We start from the raw sequence: 24,010 nt of genomic DNA, 5'->3' as shown, positions 1-24,010 counted from the left end.
AAATAATCGTTAAAAACTGCAACAGGACTGTTCTGAAAATAAAACCTTTCCGCACGGTTAATAATTCCTTAACCCTATAATACTCGGGTGAAACCGTAGGTTCAAAATATGTTAACAATTTTGACAGCAGATTTTTATATTTTCAAAATCGTCAGTCTTTTTACATCGACTTTTTGCAATGGCTACTGTAGTCGTAGAAATGTCAAAAACCAAGCTCTTTACACTTTGACAGCACTATGTTTACTACGGTACATAAAGTCACAATTTACTCGATTTAGCTGACAAAACAGGATAAAATCTCGATCTTACCTCAGTAAATTTAAAATTATCATCGAGATACGTGGTAATCGAAAACGAGTAAACGAGTAGTAGTGGATTCTCATCTATTGTGTTTTTGTTCCGGTTTCTTTGCTCGTCTTATTTTGAACTATTATTAAATGAAAATGAATTAAATATTGTTTATAAAATGACGGAAATATGGAATATTAGTGGTTTATGTCGGTGCTGTCACGCTGAAGGCAATTTTACGAGTGTAAACGTGTTTTCTAACGGAGGAATCGAAGATGATTGTCATGTTTTGTTACGGGATACTTTCGATATTGTTGTGAGTATTAAAATATTATTATATTTTTCTCCTACATAAATATTCTTGACATAACAGCTGATTATTATTCCTAATAAGAAGAAACGTGTTGTATTTTTTTTCCTATTTTTTTTTGTACCTCTTCTTAACAGTAGAAAGAAATCATTGTTATCAGATATTTATATTATAATATCATAGTAATCACTATTTAATAAAAGCTATTTAGAGTACTGCACAGCCTAATAACGAACTTGTTACTTGCCAAATTATTGTAAAAGCGTATGAATGAAAGGGATTTAAAATCCAATTTGCAACATTTTTTATTTAAAACATTTTTGTATGTTATTTCAGTTAAATCCTCTACCAAACAGCACTGACACTTACTCCTTGTGCTCCGTCTGTGAGCCGCGGCTAAGGGACGCAGCTCAGTTCAAGAAACAGGTGCTGTTATGTGAAGATAAGTTCAAACAGTACCTGTTTAGCTGTGGTTTTAAAGGTTTGTATATTTTACCATCATTATAATTTGCATCTATATAGGCTATAGCATGTAGCTTTAGCTAAGGTGTATGCATTTTAATATATTGTATGACCAGACTTAAACAGAGAAGAAAAGATTTCTACTATCATGATAATTGATGAAAAATTTAATAAACCATAATTTTTTTTGTAGCTTACATATTTACCTACTTTTTTGTGTTTTCAGATGCAGAGGGTGGAAAAGAGCTTAAAAATGAATTTACAGACATTGGTAAGTAATTAGTACAGTTATTTGTAACCAAAATAAATGGCCGCTTAATCAAACTTCAGAGCATTTGAAGCCAAGTGACCATGTCCCTTGATCAATCCTATATGCGCTGTTACCATACCGTTTGTCCGTTTATTTACTTTTATTTCATACTACTCTCGAACTTATTAGAATCTTATGTACTTTCTTTTGTAAACACAGTATTTTAACATAGTAACAAAAAATTGGGCTTATGTAATTACTCTAAAATTAGTCCAGTTTGTTTTATACATGATGTATCAGGTAACAGCTAACTATACTATTGTTATTCTTTCAGGCCTTAAAGAAGAATCCAGTCACGATGAGCAGGCTGGACTGGACTATAAATATGATGGTAAGAAATCTACACGAATTTAAATCGTTCCAGTTAATGAAACAATCATATGATCGTAAAATTAACACCATATTAGTTAGATCTAGATGTAGCTATATTTTATGTTATAGAGCCTTATTAAAAGCTTTTACTTTAAATGCCGGGAATGCAGCTCTAGTCTTATAAGTTTGTCACTTCGATATTGGCTACTAGAGACAGTAAAGACTGCAAAATAGTCAAAATGATAACAATACTGACGACTAGACCTAATCTGTCTACCAAGGGATTTAGTGATCTATAATAATAGAACTGGGAGATGATCTTCTGTTACTGAATACTCTCACAATAATCAGTGTCAACTCATTCTTCCAGAAGACAGTCTCCAAGAGCTAGACATATTCATCCAGCCAGCTGAAGATGACGATCAGCCGCTGTCAGTGTTGCGCAGCTCCCGAGGGGCGCAGCCCCCGGACAGCGCGGAGCCCGACGCTGAGTGGGCTGCGCCACCTGAGTTGAGCGATGGTGAGGCTCTTTTGATATTATGTTTTGAACCATTACTTAGAACCTAGTAGTATTCAGAGAAGAACAAGTTATTGTATCTTATTTCAAAAGATTATTTTCTAGAAGAGTTAAGTATGGTGGATCGGCCAAACTGAATACAAAGAGTTATTAATGGCAAACTGATATACTGACAATAAAATTATGCACAGTAGCTAGCTGCAGCTTAATATTTTTTATCAATCTGTTAAATCAAACAATGTCTACAAGTTATTTATGACTTATGTATTTCCTATGTTAAAAGAGTCATTTATTTTCTTACAGACGAAGACCGAAAACCCAAAAACCAGAAAACTAAAAAATACTCCTGCGACATCTGCCAAAAGAAATTCTCATACAACGGCTCTTTAGAAGTCCACATGAAAGCCCATAACGGCGAGAAATCATTTACATGCCACCTCTGTAGTACCACACACACAAACAACAAAGAATTAACGAAACATATAACTATAGCACACATAGTTGATAACGCATATCCTTGTACAATTTGCCAAAAGATATTCGAGAAAGCTAGACTACTCAAAAAGCACATAAAAGTCCACTTCGAAGAAAAATTCAAATGTACAGAGTGTAATAAAGAGTTTCAAAGGAAAAAAGGCTTGAAAGAACATATGAAAATACACACAGGGGAGCGGAAATATAGTTGTTCGATTTGTAATAAAGCTTTCGGTCATAATCAGACGTTGAAATCGCATATGTACACTCATACCGGGGAGAAACCTTATGTCTGTGACGTTTGTGGACGCCGATTCCCTCAAAGAACACATTTAAAACGACATATATTTATAATACATACAGGTATAAAACCTCATACTTGTGGTGTGTGTAATAAACAGTTTTCTAGTAAGAGTTATTTAGCTATACATGAGCGACAACATACGGGAGAAAAACCTTATTCTTGTGAGGTTTGTAAGAAAGATTTCACGGCGTACACGACTTTGAAAGTCCATATGAGAGTGCACACAGGTTTTAAGCCCTACACCTGCAGTTTTTGCAACCGCCAATTCGCCCAAATGGCCAGTTTTAAACTCCACCAAAGAACACATACAGGCGAAAAACCGTTTTCTTGTAAAGTCTGCAAAAAACCGTTCTCAGATAATGGGTACCTAAAAATTCATATGCGCGTTCATTCTGGTGAGAAACCATTTTCCTGTGAAGTGTGTAAACGATGTTTCAGAGAAACTGGTCAATTGAAAAGACATATGCGAGTTCACACTGGTATTAAGCCTTATACTTGTAAAATTTGTAACAAACAAATAGGTAATTTATCCAAGCATATGAGGGTGCATTCAGAAGAAAGGCCTTTTAGTTGTAATATTTGTAGTAAGCAGTTTTCTATAAACGGTAATTTGAAGTTACATATGAGAATTCATACTGGGGAGAAACCTTTTGCTTGTGAGATATGTAATAGTCAGTTCACTCAGAGCAGTGGATTGAAGCGTCATAGGTGCACTCATGTTGAAAAAAATGATGGTTTGAGTTCTTAGAGCTATAATTTAGTTTCTATTATACTTGTATAATAAAGAGCTAAAAAAGTGAGTTTTCCAGAAATTGGTAAGTAGGTAAATACTTTTACTAAGGTAATCCTTAAACTTTTAGGAATCATAAAATCTATTCGTTTTTTGAGAGTTATTTTTATTCGGTAGCTAGTTTGATGCTAAACTACAGGAAATATGGTTTTTATTGCTTTTTTTTATATAAGGTAATTTTATTATTTATTCATCGTAATATAAGCTTTCATTTTGCTAAGAGACCGTTAAGTATTATTTTAATACTCATAAGTTAAGTCGGCTAGAGATTTTTAACATTTAATTTGATTTATTCTTGAATTTAGTGCATAATAATTTATTCTGTAAACTAAACATTGTGAAGAAGTAGAATGTATATTGTACTTAAACGTGACTTGATAAGTAGGTACGTAAGTAAATTATTTTTATAAGATAGAATTAAGAACGAATAATACTTATTTATTTATTTTATGAAGTTACTTAGTAATTAATTACATTCTTGAAATAATTTTGTTTAAGAAAAATAAATTATTTAATTTATACAACAATAACTGCAGTTTTATTTTCTTATTTCAACTTACAAAAAGGCCCGCTGATGTTGCTGATTGTTATTTAGCAATCGTTTCGCAAAATGAGAAGGTGAAAATTCTGACAAACAGTCTTACCAAGGGTTGCTTGGGTAGCCACGGTGAGGTGGTCAGGCAGGCAGTCGCTCCATGTGAAGGTTTCAGTGCAGCTAGATCCAGTTATACTGAAAGTTCAAGTCAGTGGGTATTGTATAGGGCCTAAACGTCGGGTGCTCGACGAAGTTCGGCGCGCGTTGTTCCACGCGCTCCTCAAAGAGATGTCAGCAACCCCAGCGGGGCCAAGGTCTGCCGGGGCTGCGGGCTGTTCGCGCGAGTTACCGCGGCCCTGATACATAAAAGGCCTACGAAGGAACACGACGGCTTTCAGTCAGTAACTTCCTCACCGCTACTAACCCACAGCGGGAGGGGTCATTTCATCATTGCAGCGGACGTGTAAAAGAGGTATTTATTTTATTGCGATGCTCTTCCTTTTTTGGGAAATCAGTTAAAACCATTAACAACGTTCTGTCGACTATAATGCCATCTGCGTAGTTTTAAGTGTCACGTCTTGGATAAAAATCGACTAATTTACCCCATACGTGATTTGCATAGTCGATTTTTTCCTTACATCACTATTTTCAATTATAGGTTAGCAATGGCAACATTTATGTTATGGCCCGCTCTCGAAAATACATTTTCGTGAAAGAGTTGAATTTATTGCTGATTTCGCGTGAAAATCTTCGTATTTTTGAGAAAATGTGTTATTAGTTACCTTTTTAAAATAATATAACGATGGCTTTTGAGTGCGATATTGTGAAAGTAGAACCGAATTTAAACGAGGACGGTGATAATGAGGTGATAAATTTAATATATTTTTGTATAAACTTGTAAATAACTTTGTACATAAGTACCTATTTAGAATTACTATCGTTATTATATCACTAGTTTCCGCCAGCGGTTTCACCTGCTATTCTTAGGGAATATATCTAACTTGAGTCTATTTATTTATATATTTACAAGGCACACCAACAACTTATTTACAATTGCTTACGCATATATAAGTTTACAATTGTTAGTCCTGTGTAAATTAGTCAGTTACAGGTGTGCACAACGCTCACAGAGAATGGCGTGGTGGGCTTTAACTTAAATACTTATTGAAGTCAATAAAATAAAATTAAAAATAACTGAAACATAAACTATATAATTAATGGAATTATTGTAATTCATAATAATTAATTGTAGTTAATAATGAGATGAGGAGAAGTAAGTGAACTTATGTACAACTCTAAAAATCTCCGAACTGCTAAAGTAGTAATAAGACTTACAATACTTTTCAACCAATCAACTGTTGTCCCCGCTGCATTGTTTTTAAATACTTATTTTCTTTTCAGAATAAATCCGCAAGTATTGACGCCGAACAAAATTTTGAATTTAAAGTTTCGCTACCTGCTGGTGCACTTATTCCCACAAATTTGACAAACACAATTGAAACTTTGAGTTCTAAGCTAGCTTCTATTCAGAATAACCAAGCAGTACTTAGTTCTAATCAGGTATTAATTTTGGAGAAATTAACAAATTTATCGACTCAATTTGATGAATTCATGCAAAGGATATCTGTAGGAGCATTAACAGGAAAATTTGAACGGGATATTGATAATAGATTTAAACCGATCACAAACAAGAAATGTCTTGATGATTTCGAAGAATCTCTTAAGAGTAAGCATAAAACACAAGAATTTAAAAAAATATTATCAATTGTTTGTGGCAAAGGAAAAGGCAGAGCGATTAATAATGCATATGCATTATTAGATGCTATGTTTGGCCGGGAATTTTTGACCACTTGTTCGTGGGCTGGCGGAACACGTGCTGAAGGCTCGAAAATATGTTTTAAAAGTTACCAAAATACAATTGACCTCTTCTTTACAATAGTACACATGTCTGATGAAAACTTTACAATGCAAGAGTGTTATTCATTTCTTAAGAGTATTCTTAGGAACGCAAAAAAAAGGAGTACTTCCAAAAATTTAAGAATTTCTCGTCAAAGGAGAAGAGGAAAAAGCAAAAAAACAGAAGATAATGGGCTTAACAATTCAATTCAGACACCGAGACTTGACAATGTAGATGAAACTACTCAAGCAGATACTGTTGATTATAACGCCAATGAAGAAGATATAAATACAGATGAAGAAGAGGAGTTGGATTTATGTTAGATTTAATTTGATTTTGTGACCCTTTAATAGTTAGGGAATAACTGCCTCGTTGGTCTAGCTGTCGCAAGCACGACTGCTGAACATGAGGTCTCGGGTTTGATCCCCGGGACGAGCCAAAATCACTTTGTGGATTTTAGAAGACATTCTCAAAGCAGCCCGGAGCCTGGAAGTTGGTGGTTGATACATGCGTGCATCTGAGAGCACGTAAATGTCGGTCCTGCGCCTGATCTCTCTTCGGTGGTCTCGGATTGTCGTCCCATCACGTTATGAGAGTGAAGGAATAGTGAGTGCACTTGTGTCTGCGCAAATGCTTGTCCACTATAATATGTCATGCGCAGTTGGCTAATCTCCTTACACGAGAACAGCCGCCGTAGTCGATAATCGGCAGAATCGGTTAGGATATCAATAGTTAGGGAACCTCTTACAAGGAAAGCGTTACTGCCTAATATCTGTCTTAATTTTGTTTTTAAGATTTAATAATATTTAGTTGTTGTTGATTTTGACATTATTGATTTTTATAATAAGTACAAGTTTATTTTTTGATTATCTTTCTAAGCAAAGATCTTATATGTTCAAGATACCTCAAGGGACAATTTATAATTAAGTAAGGTTCGTGGCATCGCCAGTTGTTAAGCAAAGAGGTATATTTTGACAACAAGAAATATTTTGTTCTTTATATGATAGTTTTATTAATATATTTTCAGAATTTGTACAATGTGTTTCTCTGTTGTACACCCCTCCTGCTCACACATTCATTCTTATTTACAATGAGTGTAAAAAAGGTGTAAAGTATAAGCAAGTAAGTAAGGGAAAACAATTTATATTTAATATCACTCAATTTATGTACTCCAGCTGTTTGACTGACATTTTCTTCATAACATTTAGTTATATGTGTTGTATACGGTAGACTGCACATCAGAGTGGTATAGTAAGTTCAACTCAGTCGTGCGCGCGGCCTTATGTGTGGGTAACCCTTGTACATATACAGTGACTTTGTGTGCGTGACAAGAGGTACAGTCGGGGACAATACAGTTATTTAGGGGTTGTATACGGGTGTTTAAAGAAAAACGGTTACTACGTAATTTAATGTTTATTTATTTTTAATGATTATGAATCGCTGTTTGAAAAATCAAATGATAAAATTTCGGATTTGCTACTCTCCAAGGTGAATTATAAATTCTGTTTCCATGTCAAAATGTCTATAGTATTCTTCTTTTTTCTTTTTTACATGTCAACAAGTATTACGCCACATCCCTTCATCAATTTGACTTAAACGTTCATTTATGAGTTTCATTATTTTGTTATGTTGGTCGACATTATGCGAAGCAATATAATTTTTTAAAATTCCCCACACATTTTGTTTACATTATTATACTAGATTGTACCTCTTTTTACATTCTTAGTCCACACTTTTATTTATTGTCCGCGTACGGTAGACTGCACATCAGTGGTAACTGTCATGCACCTTAACTGAATAGTAATAAGTACGATTTTTCTATGAAACTGTTACCACTGACCTGAGGTTGACTGTACCCCGAGCTAGAAACTATGTACTTAAGGAGTATTTAATTCTTAGATACTATCAATGTCAATTTGAAAAGACGTATGAGAAAATAATGAAAAACTATATTTAATAATAAAAAGCTTTGAATGTTGTTTTATTTTTTGAAACGCTTTATCTGACTCCTTAATACCTAATTTCTCCGTGAATAACTAGTATTTTCGTAAACGACTGTACCCATAACAAAAAGTGATAAGAACACGTCATGCTCGGACGACGTCACTGTCACACGAATGAAAGTTGTATATTTACAAGCCGACGCACACATAGGGCCGCGCGCAAATCTGAGTTGAACTATCTATAACAGTCATGCACTTTAATTCAATAGGAATAAGTACAATTTTCCTATAAAACTGTTACCACTGACCTGAAGTTGACTGTACTAGCTTTTGCCCGCGACTTCGTTCGCGTGGAATAGTTACTTCCGGCAGATTTTTGGTTTTACCCACATAGTTCCCGCCGACAGATGCCGACTTTTGACCAATAGATGGGGCTGAATGTCCGGAATACATTTTATTTTTTGTAATAAAAACTATCCTATGTCCTTTTTCAAATTTCTGACTGTGTCTGTACCTAATTTCACATAAATCGGTGCAGTAGTTTAGGCGTGAAGAAAAGACTGACAGACAGTAATTTTCGCATTTGTAATATTAGTTGGGATTCCGACTTATAAATAGGCCTGCTGATGTTTTTGAACTTTTTCGCCATCGTTTCGAAAAATGAGAGGGTGGGTTGCTTTGCTCCATATGTACCACTGCAACTGCAGCCCGCCGCTGTGCACGGAGAGGCTTCTACGTGCATTAAGCTTCGTTTTGGAAGAAAATGTATGTGGTTATGTCCACTACGACCCATGGACAGGCTACGCATGAATTGATTTCATTGATACATGCTGCATGCATGGCTTGCTCGAATAGGCGGTTACATAGCTCAACGCTGTCGACGTAGGTCTACGTTTCCACTGGAGTACACTCACTTATTGCCTTAAGCCCGTGTCCACAGATTGCAGTGGTAAGAACGTAGCCTCTCCGTGCGCCGTGCCACGCTATACATAGTCGTGGGTCATGCGTGGGTCGTATTCGTGTACTCCAGTGAAAACGTAGACCCACGTTGTCAAACAAATTAATACACGCAGCTGAAATGCCCCGCGCACTGTATGCGCCGTGGTGACTGGAAGTTAAAGTCAATGGGTATTAAGTGTGCTACTAATCATCATCATATCAAACCATTGACTTCTACTGATGAACGTATTGCAAATCCTTACTTAATATTATAAATCGGAAAGTGAGTTTGTTTGTTTGTTTGTTTGTTTGTTTGTTTGTTCCGCTTTCACGCCGTAACTACTGAACCGATTGCTTTGAAATTTTGCAGACGTAAAGTTAGAAGTCCGGATTAAATAATAGGGTACTTTTTATCCCGAAAAAAATAGATATTCCCGAGTTAAAACAAAAATATTGTTTGCTTGATGGATGGATTGTAGATGGCGCTGTGTGTCGTTTAAAACAAGGTAATATATTGCAAACGAATATAAACATGTAAATTTAGAAGCTAAATGATACGATCCTTACTAATATTATAAATCGGAAAGTGAGTTTGTTTGTTTGTTTGTTTGTTTGTTTGTTTGTTCCGCTTTCACGCCGTAACTACTGAACCGATTGCTTTGAAATTTTGCAGACGTAAAGTTAGAAGTCCGGATTAAATAATAGGGTACTTTTTATCCCGAAAAAAATAGATATTCCCGAGTTAAAACAAAAATATTGTTTGCTTGATGGATGGATTGTAGATGGCGCTGTGTGTCGTTTAAAACAAGGTAATATATTGCAAACGAATATAAACATGTAAATTTAGAAGCTAAATGATACGATAATGAATCCCCGAAAATGAGGAATTCCCGAGGGATGATGTACAATTTGTTTAATCGTCTAAACTGTTTTTTTGTACATCTACTTATATATTCCAAACGAATATGAACATATAAATTTAGAAGCTAAATGATACGATAATGAATCCTCGAAAATGAGGAATTCCCGAGGGATGACGTACAATTTGTTTTATCGTCTTAACTGTTTTTTTTACATCTACTTATCCTGAAATAACTATAATTCAACGAATTACTAATTGGTATAAGTATTAGTTAAGTTATTTAGTTCTTGAGGAATGCGATAGATGGCGCTGGGTGTTTTTAAAACGTGGTAACGATGTGTTTTTAAAATACGTAAGAAGTGGAATGATAGCTTTTTAAAACGTGGTGACGTTGTTTTTTTTAAGATACGTAAGAAGTGCAATGATATCTCGCGCTTTAACCTGTAGCTCATTGTTCAATCGCGAGCTTCCCGATAGCTCGATAGATGGCGTTGTGCTTTTCTGTATCGCGGTGTTAAGGTTCGCCGCGAATTAGTCTTAAGGTGTTTTGAAATCAGTGGGGCCCAGTAGCGCCAGGGCCAGCCGCGGCTGCGGGTTGTTCGAAAGAGGTACCGCGGCCCTGGTATATAAAAGGCCTAGGACGGAACAGGACGATTTTAGTCAGTAAGAGTCTGACACTCCCTCACCGCTGCTAACCCACAGCGGGAGGGGTGAACCGAATTTCACGCGGGCGAAGCCGCGGGCGGAAAGCTAGTAATACTCATAAATTAATGAAAACATGTCATTTATAACGATGGTTGTAGCACTGCAGGTACTCATGGGGGTATAAGCAAGCGGCGAACGAATACGAGAGGTATTGGGGTGCCCTTCCTTTTTGGGAAGTTGGTAAAAACCAATAAAAAAAGATCGGTCGTTTACAGTGCGATCTGCGTATACTTTTTATGTTACGTCTTGGATGAAAAGGAACCATATACTCTATAATTAATTTGCATAGTCGATTTTATGCAGACATCACTATTAATAAATTTAGCTGGTAAATTATTAGGAGTGGCAATGGCAACATTTATGTTATGGCCCGCTGTCAAAGTACATTTTCATGAAAGAGTTGAATTTATTGCCGATTTTGCGATTTCGCGTGAAAATCTTCGCATTTTTGTGAAAATGTGTTATTAGTTTCCGTTTTAAGTTCACATAACAATGGCTTTTGAGTGCGTTATTGTAAAAGAAGAGCCGAATTTAAAGGAAGACGTTGATAATGAGGTTTCTTCTGAAACCGCTAGTCAAAATGGGGCCGAAGCCGAAAAAAATATTATTAAAGTAGAAATCGAAGTTGAAGCACCGGCTGTAAGGTAAATATGCTGAATTAAAATATAATCAAGTATCTACGAAATATAATATTCCACTAATAAGTAGTTTTCTACTCATGGATGATACAAATTCATCGGCGTAATTTTATTTCCCAGTTTCTCGAAAATAGGTTTAAAATTAGATTTAAAAACTCAAAAAACCTTTTTAGTTTTTAGGCATGATATAAATAATAGATTTAGCCCTGCAATTGAATATTTTTGTACTTAATTTTTCCTTATATTGTAAATAAACTACCTACCTAAAAATAAAAAGAGAATTTCCTCTCTGTTTTGACCAATTTTTGATCTTATATTAATAACTTACTTTCAAGGTTTTCTATATTAAACCTCTAATTATTTTTGGTCACCACTACAACTAAGTTTTTTTCTTGAAACTAAATAGCTACCTACCTACCTATAGCTATTTGTAAATTAATGTACCTACCTTAACTAATGTCAATTAGATACACTTAAGTCTATGAAAAACATTGAGCAAATTAAAATGAAGCATTTTAACAGTGATTGTCCTTCTTCAAACTATACTAATTTAAAACAATGTTGGGGAAACTATGTTGGGGTTGTCGACCAGTGTTTTACAAGAAGTGACTGCCTATCTGATCTCTTTAACCCAGTTACCCAGGAAACCTGTTAGCCCTACGTAAGACTTGTAGTTAGACCTAGCTATGTATCTTGGAAGTATTTTCCTCAGTACCAAAGTAAACGGGAAACACAGATTACTAATAATGAAAAGCCAAATGGTATGGGAAGATGTTCCCAAAGGATTGCTGTTTTAAAAGGTGCATCATTTTTCTCTGATTGAGTCTGTAGCACACATATTTCTGTATGGTAAATAAAAAGTGCTGCAGATTGTTCACATACAATGCAGACAATGTTTTCTATCATTCTGTCACTATAACTGTAGGGACTTCTCCATGAGACCAACTCTTTGGAAGGGCGCACCTAACTTTGAAATTTTGAGTTTGACGTGGATGCTATAGAAATCATGATGTCTCTATTTTTTACAAAAAGTAGAAAGTTTCTTGTGAAAACAATATACACTCTTTTGCAAAAAAAACGGGCACCTATGCGAAATCTTAGTTTTAAGGACTTTGCGTGTATCTCAAAGGGTTTTAATGATTGTTGTATGTTTCTAGCATCAAAAGAGTTAGCAGAGCATGCGTGAGAGTGTATTCTAAATTTGAATTTTGTACAATTGCTAAGAAATTGGTTAAACCTTGTTTTGGACTAATTGCTGGCAGAAAGTTCGTCGGTGTTTTGAAAAGTTTTTGAAGTGATTTTCAGGAAAATGATAATGCAGTTTTAATAAATGATTAATGTACTTTTTAGTTAGATCAAAACATTTTTGCAAAACAATGCGTATTTGATAAAATTTTCACCTGCTCTAAATGGGCTATACTAATGATTGGTGGTAATGTTAAGAGATTCGGTATTTTAGTGTAAAGCATTCCATTGTTTAGATATTGTACCCACGTGTTTTAAAATATCGCTTTTTCATAAATAAACACTATTTAGAAGAGTATCAGTACCTTTGGCTGCGATAAAACCAATTTAAAGTAAGCAGTGCCCATCACAACTCGTCTCCTATAGGACTTTGACATTTTTAAAAGTCTTGAAATTCTACAAAATACAGAAAATAGCGCATAGACTGTGAGCACGAGGTCTTAAGGTCTCGTAATTACTGATTTTTAAACAACCTCGTCTCTTGGGAAACTCCGTAGACCTCTGAAGATCAATGAGTCTGAGCGTTCAAATAGCGTGTTTTCATCCCACACATATTTTATTAAATAAACTTGCCTACACCGAGATTTTCTGGCATCTACAGCACTTTCCTGCTTAAATCATAACAATAATTGGCTAGCTGCTCATTTCTTAAGAAACATACGTTTGGCCAATAATTTTGAATTCTTGACTCCCTTTCAGCTAAATCGTTGTTTAGTAACCCGATACATATGGAGTTATCGAGAGCTTCAACGAGGCAATAATTTGACTTTTTAGATAGCTTTAACCCTCCTCATCATTTTTCATGTGGTTAATTTTAACATTTATCACTAAATTTGGTATTTTTTTAATGTCAAAGTCCGATAGGAGACGGGTTGTGATCGGCACTGCTTACTTTAATTTTGTTTTGTCGCAGCCAAAGGTACTGATACTCTTCTAAGTAGTGTTTATTTATGAAAAAGCGATATTTTAAAACACGTGGGTACAATATCTAAACAATGGAATGCTTTACACTAAAATACCGAACCTCTTAACATTACCACCAATCATCAGTATAGCCCATTTAGAGCAGGTGAAAATTTTATCAAATACGAATAGTTTTTCAAAAATGTTTTGATGTAACTAAAAAGTACATTAATCATTAATTAAAACTGCATTATCATTTTCCTGAAAATCACTTCAAAAACTTTTCAAAACACCGACGAACTTTCTGCCAGCAATTAGTCCAAAACAAGGTTTAACCAATTTCTTTGCAATTGTACAAAATTCAAATTTAGAATATACTCTCACGCATGCTTGGCAAACTCTTTTGATGCTAGAAACATACTACAATCATTAAAACCCTTTGAAATACACGTAAAGTCCTTAAAACTAAGATTTCGCATAGGTGCCCGTTTTTTTTGCAAAAGAGTTTATTTTAACCAACTTTACAAATAAAGGAGGAGGTAGACATTCATAGGGCAGGAAAATGTATGCAGTAAAAAGATTAAATATAAAAAAAAAAATACTTTTATTCAATTAAATTAAGATCTTATGCTCTGTATCTCTTCTGTCTGATTTGGCACGCCAGGAACAGCCCGAAGATCACGCAGATGAGCTGAAAAATAATTTATAAGCAGTTAAATATCAACCATAATCTAAACTAGTAGTATAAATCATCATTCATTAATTTAAGATCCCAGCTCTTGTCGGTGCAGCTCCTTCCATTTACACCAATCTAGCGCCAACTCCTGAACTTCCTTATACGTCACAACCTTCACCTTTTTTAGTAGTATAAATAGGAAACATTTTTTGTTTGTTTGTACCCCTAGCTCCGAAACTATGGACCCAATTTGAAAAGTTCTTAACCCTGTTGGGAAGTGGCACTATCCCTAGGTGGCACCCATATAGGCTGAGGAATCGGCGAGAAATTGAGTTTTAAATAAAAAACTGTTTTTTTTTGGCGATAATAATGCGGTTTCGCCAATCATGAGAAATGTTTGAGCTTTTTTCCTACAATTTCTGAAGTTGTTTTTCTGAAGTCAGAATAGGGTTTGTGCAAAGAACTGCGAATCGGCGCGATGTGAATACGCAACTCGTGCGGCGGGCGATCTCCCTTCCATGTTTCAGGTGGTGGTCAACCGTGCAAAATCATTATATTTATAGTATACTAGTTACAAAAGAATAAGAGCCTCATAATTACCTCAATAATGATAACCACAATGAGGACTCCCCCAATAGCTTCTCCGAAGGTCTCGAAGTACTCTCCAACCATCTCGGTGCACCCGGAGAAGGCGTCACTCGCAGCACACTGCAAGTTCTCAGGATTGGAAGTCACGTTGTTCAGGTTGCCGCAGCAAGATGGTGGGATTACTTGCCCTTGGTCTGTGTAGGAGTTGGGGCCTGTTGTGCCGCAGCAACGGAACTGGAAATGAGCAAAAGATACATTTGAAAAAACACTGGAAAAACAAAACACGCCTACTAATATTACAAAGACGAAAAAAATATGATGTGAAAAAATAAAATGTGATGTCGTTGATGATGATGTCGTTGATGATGATGTCGGTTTGTTCCCACTAGTTCTACTGCTTAGTTCTACCGTAGAACTAATGGGAACTTTTTTTCCCACTAGTTCTACTATATGAGATGTAACAAAATAGTAGAACTAGTGGGAATTATGGTTTTTATTGGTATTCCCACTAGTTCCACTGAACATTGGCAGTAGAACTAATGGGACATTTTGTTCTACTAGACAGAAGAAGTACAGTCGACGGCCTGGGTGACATCTCGCCGTGTCCGGTAATCTGTAGTTGTGATTTTTTTCAGAGCTGAAAATCGATAGCAGTCAGAAAAACTTAGATTTTTTTCATAACTTTCAGCAAAAATTAAAAGTTTTTCTTTATAAAAGTACTAGGGCAGCAGAAATAAAGAGGAGCTAGTTAATCCTTTTGTTCATCTAATTTTATAACACCTCTGTGGTGTTGTTTAAAAATCAATATTGATATTCATTTTCAATACTACATTAAATTATACAAAATTAATGTTGTATTGAAATTATTAAAAAATACTTGCTGATTGACTGTTTGAATTGCAGCCCTATGATTTAAGACAAAAAAAAAAACAAATAAAAATAATAGTTTAAAAACACGCTTTAAAAAAATACAAAAGAAAAATTAAACATCTGTTGAACACTTGTCAATTTTTTTTACAAATTATGACGTTGAACTAAAGTCCCTTTTGTTGCCACACTTTACTTAGATAAGTGTTCAACAGATGTTTAACTTTTTGTAAAAGACTGTTAGTTTCCAACACAACACTCACATTAAACTAACTTTTTAAAGCGTGTTTTTTTTTATCAATGTCTGATTTTTAAACACCACCACAGAGGTGTTGTAAAATTAGATGAACAAAAAAGATTTACTAACTCTTTTTTGTTCATCATTTCTGCTGTCCTAGTACTTTTCTAAAGAAAAACATTTGATTTTTGTTGAAATTCATGAAAAAAATCTAAGTTATTCTGATTGCTATCGATATTGAGCTCTGAAAAAAATCACAACTATCGGCCGTCGACTCCCATTAGTTCTACTGTCAATGTTCAGTGGAACTAGTGGGAATACCAATAAAAACCATAATTCCCACTAGTTCTACTATTTTGTTACACCTCAAATAGTAGAACTAGTGGGAAAAAAAGTTCCCATTAGTTCTACGGTAGAACTAAGCAGTAGAACTAGTGGGAACAAACCATGATGTCGATGATGATAATGATGATGATGATAATGATGATGATGTCGATGTTGATAATGACGATGATGTCGATGTTGATAATGATGATGATGTCGATAATGATGATGATGATGTAAATGATGATAATGGTGATGTCGATGATGATGAATATGATGGCGATGGTGATGATGTTAAACGAACATCTTTGGCAGTCGTTACGGGTAGTCAGAAGCCAGTAAGTCTGACAACCAGTCTTACCAAGGGATATTGGGTTGCCCGGGTAACTAGGTTTAGGAGGTCAGATAGGCAGTCGCTCCTTGTGGCACAGTGGTACTCAGCTGCATCCGGTTAGACTGGAAGCCGACCCCAACATAATTGGGAAAAGGCTCGGGAGATGATGATGATGTTTTTGAAGCAGTTTCTCTTTATTTCTCCTTACCAGATTTTCCATTCCATAGTAAGCGGGTCTAAGGTCCATGTTGTTGAATGCCGTGTTTAGCCAGCCGGAGACAGTTGATAGGGCGGAATCCAGGAATCTGAAGATCACCACTGTGATGTAGATCTTCAAACTGGCTAGGATTGCCATGATGACGGCATACTGAAATGTTATAAGGGGTTTTTGTTAGTTTTAACTTACATACACATTATTTATATTCTAAACGACTGCCTCGTTGGTCTAGTGGTCGCAAGCGCGGCTGCTGTGCTCGAGGTCTCGGGTTCGATTTCCGGGTCGTGCCGAAATCGCTTTGTGGGTTTTCTTCTAACTAACTAACTTTCACAAAGCAGCCCGTAGTCTGGAAGTTGGTGATTGATTCACCCGTGCATCGGAGAGCACGTAAATGTCGGTCCTGCGCCTGATCTCTTTCCGGTCTTTTCTGATTGCCGTCCCATCGGGTTATGAGAGTGAAGGAATAGTCAGTGCACCTGTGTCCAAGTAAAATTGGGAACAGGACAGGAAGAAGAAGAAGGTTCTAATCGGCAAAGATGTTCTTATTCTGGTTAAATAAATATTATTGTCATTCAGAGTTATAGAAAGTCATTCAGTCAAAAGAATATCATTGAAGATTATCTATATTTTGATATGATATCTCTAGATATGGATCGATAAGATTTAGCCAATCCTTCTCTCTTTATGACTGCTAAAATTGTATGATTCATGATTTGGAAAATTTTATCTTGTGTTTTTAAAGTTTGACTGTACTTAACGCCATTGACCTATTTATCCGTACTTATAATCATATGACAAAGAGGAAACATTTTTTGTTTCAATGTTTGCTAAGGCTCCGAAACCTACTGAACTGATTTGAAAAGGATGATGGGCAATTTTGTATGAACCCTGGCCTGATAACCAATAAAGTTCTAATGTGAATTAGATTATTGCTTATACCCTACAGTTACTGAAATAAAACATTTCATGTCAAGAATCAACCGGAAATAAGTACAGTCGGGCACAAAAGAGTTATACTTTTTGCACCATTTTTTTTTTGTTAAAATAATATCCATAGTAGAAAAATTCATTGCATGATGTATTTTCGTCAACTTATCACTTATTCAAGTAAGCCTAGGGTAGATTATCAATTAAAATCGGTCTTAACTAGGCATAATTGTTTTAATAGCAAAACAAAACATAAAACTTTTACTTCTACCACCGTATATTGTTTCCATTATTGGAGATAGCATTTCCTCGTGTGATATGTTCTGACTAATATGGACAATAATATAATGCACTTAAACATCGCTCCCATACAAAATGAAGTGGTTCAAGTCCATAGGCTGTCCTATGCTATCAAGTGCCATATCTTCGTTCTCCGGTGGTTTACAAGGTTTTGGCCATAACAAAAAATGAAGCTTAGGGTATAAGCTATCATTTGATATGCGAATGGTTTTTATTGGATTTACCGGTTAGACTCACCAGAACGGCGGAATACGTACACCATGCGTTGTAAATACTAAATGCTAAATAATCTTTTTCTTTCAATAAACTTGGAAAATATGGGCACAGATACCTTCTGTGACTCGTTCTGACAATTATTGACAATAATAATGCACTTAAACATCCCTCCCATACGCACTGAGGTGGTTCAAGTCCATGGGTTGTCCTATGCTATCAGGTGTTATATCTTCGTTCTCCGGTGGTTTACAAGGTTGTGCCCATAACAAAAAATGAAGATTAGGGTATAAGCTGTCATTTGATATGCGAATGGTTTTTATTGGATTTACCGGTTAGACTCACCAGAACGGCGGAATACGTACACCATACGTTGTAAATACTACCTGCTAAATAATCTTTTTTTTTCAATAAACTTGGAAAATATGGGCACAGATACCTTCTGTGACTCGTTCTGACAATTATTGACAATAATAATGCACTTAAACATCCCTCCCATACGCACTGAGGTGGTTCAAGTCCATGGGCTGTCCTATGCTATCAGGTGTTATATCTTCGTTCTCCGGTGGTTTACAAGGTTGTGCCCATAACAAAAAATGAAGCTTAGGGTATAAGCTATCATTTGATATGCGAATGGTTTTCATTGGATATACCGGCCAATTTTACCCATCATCCTTTCTTTCACTGTTGGAAAGCGACACTCTTCCCAAGTAACATAGGCTATATTTTATCCCTTTATGGGTAATAGTTCCCACGGGACGCGGGTGAAACCGCGGGACTGTTCGCAGGAGTTGCCGCGGTCCTGGTACATAAAGAGCTTAAGAAGGAGCAACTTTTTAGTCAGTAAAGGTGTCTACACACCAAAGCCGCTGATGCCGGCGGCACGATTGTACAAAATACGGCCGGCGGCTTGGGCCGCCGGGCTGTGCCGCCGGCATCAGCGGCTTTGGTGTGTAGACACCTTCAGAGTGACACTCACTCCTCACGCTACACCCACAGCGGGAGGGGATCATTTGATGGTATCCAATCTCAAAAAAAGAAAATGAATTTGTGTACATAATGCTAGCTAGCATGCGGTGGTCGCATACTGTATACTGCAATATACACATTATATACAAAATTGTTGAAAGGTTCTTCTAACCTACAGACAGACATGTGTTGCTGGGGAGTTTGTTGCGCCACTTCTTCCCAGCAAAAACACATAGGAAGTGGTGAAGGGTGGGCGTTTTGGGGGCTGTCTTTTGTAATAAAGTACTTTTCTTGTCTTTCGATATTCCGTACATCGGTATCATGAACATTCGCAATACAGTTCTTTATGGCTACAGTATATCGGCATTTTGAACTTCGAGATTCCGTGATACAGTCCTGTTTTGCAGCCAAGTACGAACAAACGATTTTTGATTTTAATAAGTGTCTACTCTAAAGAAGAATTGTGTACTTTATGGCTACAGTACATCGGCATTTTAACTTTTGAGATCCGTGATTCAATCCTGTGTTGAAGCCAAGTTTGATCAAACGATTTTTGATTTTGATAACTGCCTATCCAAATAGATCAAAAATATACTCACAAATATAAGCATACATCTCGACTCCCTCAGCGCTCCGCAGCACGCACAATAAGATATGATGAACACAAAGCTGCCCAGCACTATAATACTAATAGATATAGCGCTCAAGTTGACTGGGATTAGTTCGTGGATCTGGTCCAGTTGTATGTGTACCGCTGTGCCTAAACCTATGATGGCTAGACCGGCGAGCTGGAAAATAAAAATATATAGTTAGAAAATGTTTGCAACTAAAAGATAGTAACTAAAAATACCAGGGGCCCGATTCTCCTAAGTTAATAATATCAAAATCGAATAGAAATCGAATCGCAATATGATCGCAATAGCAGTTTTAACCATATCGGGCATTCTGCTACTAATATAAGGCCAATCGTATTCCAACGACATTCGCGATTGGTCTGTTATTTTGGTGATTTTGGTCTTTACGGTAGTTTGCTCTGCAATCATATTGCAATAGTTAATCATTTGCAGATAAAATGATTCATTATTGAATGACAGAAAAGGATAAAAACGTTTATTTCAAAGAAAAAATAGCGGAATCGAGTCGGGATTGGATCGCAGATCGCGGTCGAACGTGAATCGTATGTTGCTTTAGTAAAATTAGGAGAATCGGGCCCCAGGATTAAAATAAAACCTGATAAAACGTTACTTTAAAACCAAAACAATATAAAAAAAATATCGGGACAATTTGTAGGTACACTTTTGGAAAAGTTTTGTAAAAGAAATGATATGATGGGGTCAATAGTAACTTAAAATATTGGAGCGACAAAACGAAAGACTGTGTTACATGGAGCTTTCAATAGGGTTTTCTTAAAGAGAAATAAGTTAATAACTTAAATAAATAACTCAATTCTTTAGAACTCTATAACATATTATGAATATTTCAAGCTAGAGATAAATACAAAAATATGTGTTGCAGTATAAAGCGCTTCTTAAGCTCTTTTAAGCTCATCGATTTTAAAGATTTTTTAAAATGTATTTTTTTAGAGTCCCAGTCATCTTTTCCTTAGTATCTATTTGTTGAATTAAATAAGATATACTGTATATATAATTTAGATAAAATAAGATTTTTTTCTACTTACACAAAATACAATATTAACTATAATTAAAACATATTTCACTACAAACTCGGCGAAACAACACATTTTGCTAAAATTATTATTTTTTCTATACAAATGACTATTTCAGTACAATTTCAAGTGCCCACTGAAATATCAATACTGGGCTTATAACGCTTAGATTAGATAAATGATAAGCTGAAGACTTAGATCAATTAACTAACTGGACAAGCCATTGCCGTGGTTACTCTTCTGCCAAAGTTATCACAGCTGTTGTATTCTTCAGCTAATGTGCTGAAAAGTAGGCTATCTATCACCGTAAGAGTTTTTCAAATCTGTTCAGTAGTTCCTGAGATAAGCGTGGACGAAAACAAACTCTTCAGCTTTATAATATTACTAGCTTCCGCCAGTGGTTTGTCTCCTACTCCTGCGCCGACTTTTTAACCGACCTAAAACAAGGAGGTTTTCAGTTTTGCCTGTATGTAGGTGTTTTTGCGCGATTATCTCACGTTTCACTGAACCAATTTTGACTAGTTTTTGTCAGAATTAAGATAATGTTTTAGGTATATTATTGAAATCGGTTTAATTTAAAAAAAAAAAGTTTTTTCGAATAGACATTAGTGCTAATGTTTATTTATTTATGACAGGTAACTTCACAGCTGACAGAACATTACATTAAATCATCATACAAAACATTGTTGGTTCTATGCTCTAAGGCTATGGCAGTTAAATGGCTTATCTAACCTTTATTTGGGCTGTAAATACGTTTTTTTTCATATTCTCTGATAGATGTTTAGTTTCCAATATAATATCATTCACCTCTGAAAAACATACCGGCTTGAAATCCTCCTCCTTTCTTAGCAAGTCGGTTTAAAATTGCGGTGAAATGTTAAAGAACTTTCAACGTTGTATCTTTCGGAAAGTCTCAACCAGGGGGTATTTATTGGGTTGCCCAGGTAACTGGGTTGAGGAGGTCAGATAGGGCAGTCGGTCCTTGTGGCACACTGGTACTCAGCTGCATCCGGTTAGACTGGAAGCTGACCTCAACATGTAATAGTTGGAAAAGTCTAAGCAGGCTTCAATTTCAATACAATAACGTACATGCAATTCGATTCTACCGTTCTTGACTTAAAAATGGCGTAACACAACCGGATTCTAGTGTTTTTACCCGTTTTTTTAGCTCAGTCGTTTCATCCGGGAACTACTGAACGTACCGGGATAAAATATAGCCTATGTTACTCGGGAAGAGTAGCTCTCCAACAGTGAAAGAATTTTTCAAATCGATTCAGTAGTTTCGGAGCCTTTTTGAAATAAAGATGTTTCCTCTTCACTATATGCATTAGTATAGATTTAAAATGGTTCAACGTATGATTAAAAAAATACATTATAATCAAAACATACGTAATAGAATAATTATACATAATTTTTGCACTAAAATACTGATATGATAATAAGAAAAATAATGACTCACTCTTGAATGGATTACAAATTCAGGTTTTCCTTAATAATTCTACTTGTAGGAACTTTATTATTTTTATCTAAAATCTAAAGGAATTATTTCTATATAAATTTGTATTTACTATCATATTACGATGAGTCAGACGGCCTATGTAATAGATAACTAAGCTCTTATTGATATAGTTGTTATTAATGAAATTACTTAGTACCTATTATTTTAATTCTAGCTGATTCAGTATTTCATGAGATTACCCTCCAACATACTCACAAACTTTACCTCTTTAAAATACTAGATACTAATTGTTTCCTGTGGTTTTACTTGCGTCTCGTGGAAATTAGCCCTCGTGCCCGGATGAAATATGTATAGCCTGCGTCACCCGGGTATAATGTAGCTTCGTAGAATGAGTAGATTAGTAGAATTTTTCCTCTTTATATCTAATATATATCTTTATAAATAATTTTAGTTTAAAGTGACGAGCCGTTTTGCCTCAGTTTCACTCGCGTCCCGTGACTGATAAAATATAGTACGACTCGTACCAGTAGTTACTGCCCGTATCGGGATAAAATATAGCCTATGTTACTCCGGAAGAGTGTAGCTTTCCAACAGATTTTTCAAATCGATTCAGTTAGTTTCGGAGCCTTTAAGATACAAACAAAAAAAATCCTCTTTATTATATTAGTGATCTATAGATAAAAATAGCGATATGAAATCTAATCCAAATACCCTTATACATTTTTTCCGCAAACTTCAAATAAAACCTACTACATTCACTCGCTTGGTTTTTCCCAAACACCAATCTATATCCATACCGAATCACATCTAAATCGGTTCAGCGGATACCGAGAAAGCGTAACGGTCAACGGACCGTGACTATAGAGTCTTAACGGGTGTTCCATGGGACCTAGTTTTTGGACCTACATTTTACTTCCTTACTTATATATATACTTATAGCTTTTGCCCGCGGCTTCGCTCCCGTAAACTGACTTCTCTACTTTACCCTATTTTTTTTTTCATAAGAACCTTCTCCTGACAATAACAAACACAACAAAAAAAGAATTAGACAAATTGGTCCAGGCGTTGTTGAGTTATGCGCTTACCAACACATTTTGCGATTTATTTTTATATTATAGATAGGTACATATATTGTAAATACGAAAGTAACTCAAGCTGTGTTTTTCTGGCTTTTAGGCTAAAAATACTGAGCTAATTGAAATAATTTCTACTACCTATCTCTCATCTAGATAATAAATTGAATTTCAAAATATATAAACGGATTTGTAAATGTGAACACCATGTAGCATTTTAATTTTGCCATTTTATTCTCATATTTTTTTTGTCATGATACCATGATACCCTGTTAAAAGAGTAACCATGAAGTTTGGCAACTAGAATCAAACCTATTTATAATTTTTGACGTCCATACGTGCTTGTAAAGGCCTAAATACAATAAATGATTTGACTTTGACTCTGACAAGGGTAGATCGATTATAAAAACCCGCAGTTAGCCCATATCCTGTTGATTTGCTATTAGCGATTCTGACATCTAATGTCAAATTTCAATCTTTATTAGGAAATCGACAGGCAGATAAGTTATCAAATATCTTGGTACATAATATGATCATCTTGATGACTTCATAAAATGCACTAAAAACAAGGACACATTGACATTTTATCAGTATCTATCTACCACTTATATATGTTATGGACCAAGTGATAAATTGGGCAGTATACATAATGCCCGGTCATTATGAATAATGCCCAATATGAGAGTGCAATTTGATAATAATTATTCAAACAATCAAATTGACCG

General features: G+C 35.5%; 3 protein-coding genes across 4 annotated transcripts in view; 2 read left to right on the top strand and 1 right to left on the bottom strand.

The window, feature by feature from the left end:
• The first annotated feature begins 377 nt into the window (after positions 1 to 377).
• On the top strand, positions 378 to 3,913 carry LOC110378505 (gastrula zinc finger protein XlCGF57.1). Its single transcript, XM_064042740.1, has 6 exons — positions 378 to 604; positions 935 to 1,079; positions 1,287 to 1,331; positions 1,645 to 1,701; positions 2,053 to 2,202; positions 2,503 to 3,913. The coding sequence occupies exons 1-6, from the start codon at positions 467 to 469 to the stop codon at positions 3,723 to 3,725; spliced, it is 1,758 nt and encodes a 585-aa protein (XP_063898810.1). The 5' UTR covers positions 378 to 466; the 3' UTR covers positions 3,726 to 3,913.
• A 7,091-nt stretch (positions 3,914 to 11,004) lies between these two features.
• LOC110378495 (zinc finger protein OZF) overlaps positions 11,005 to 24,010 on the top strand; it is a 29,852-nt gene continuing 16,846 nt past the window's right edge. For both annotated transcript variants that reach the window (XM_064042727.1, XM_064042728.1), the window contains exon 1: positions 11,005 to 11,292. In XM_064042727.1, coding sequence (XP_063898797.1) covers positions 11,141 to 11,292 — 152 coding nt within the window. In that variant the 5' untranslated portion in view covers positions 11,005 to 11,140. The remainder of the gene's footprint in view (positions 11,293 to 24,010) is intronic.
• On the bottom strand, positions 14,022 to 20,926 carry LOC110378497 (tetraspanin-18B). The gene is made up of 5 exons (XM_064042731.1): positions 20,766 to 20,926; positions 19,687 to 19,875; positions 16,670 to 16,828; positions 14,711 to 14,932; positions 14,022 to 14,125 (listed from the first exon to the last, which is right to left on the bottom strand). Exons 1-5 carry the CDS (start codon positions 20,826 to 20,828, stop codon positions 14,060 to 14,062), a joined length of 699 nt encoding a protein of 232 aa, XP_063898801.1. The 5' UTR covers positions 20,829 to 20,926; the 3' UTR covers positions 14,022 to 14,059.

The sequence above is a fragment of the Helicoverpa armigera genome, chromosome 29 (assembly GCF_030705265.1).
Source record: "Helicoverpa armigera isolate CAAS_96S chromosome 29, ASM3070526v1, whole genome shotgun sequence".
NCBI lineage: Eukaryota > Metazoa > Arthropoda > Insecta > Lepidoptera > Noctuidae > Helicoverpa > Helicoverpa armigera.
This window is presented reverse-complemented; position numbering and strand designations above follow the sequence as displayed.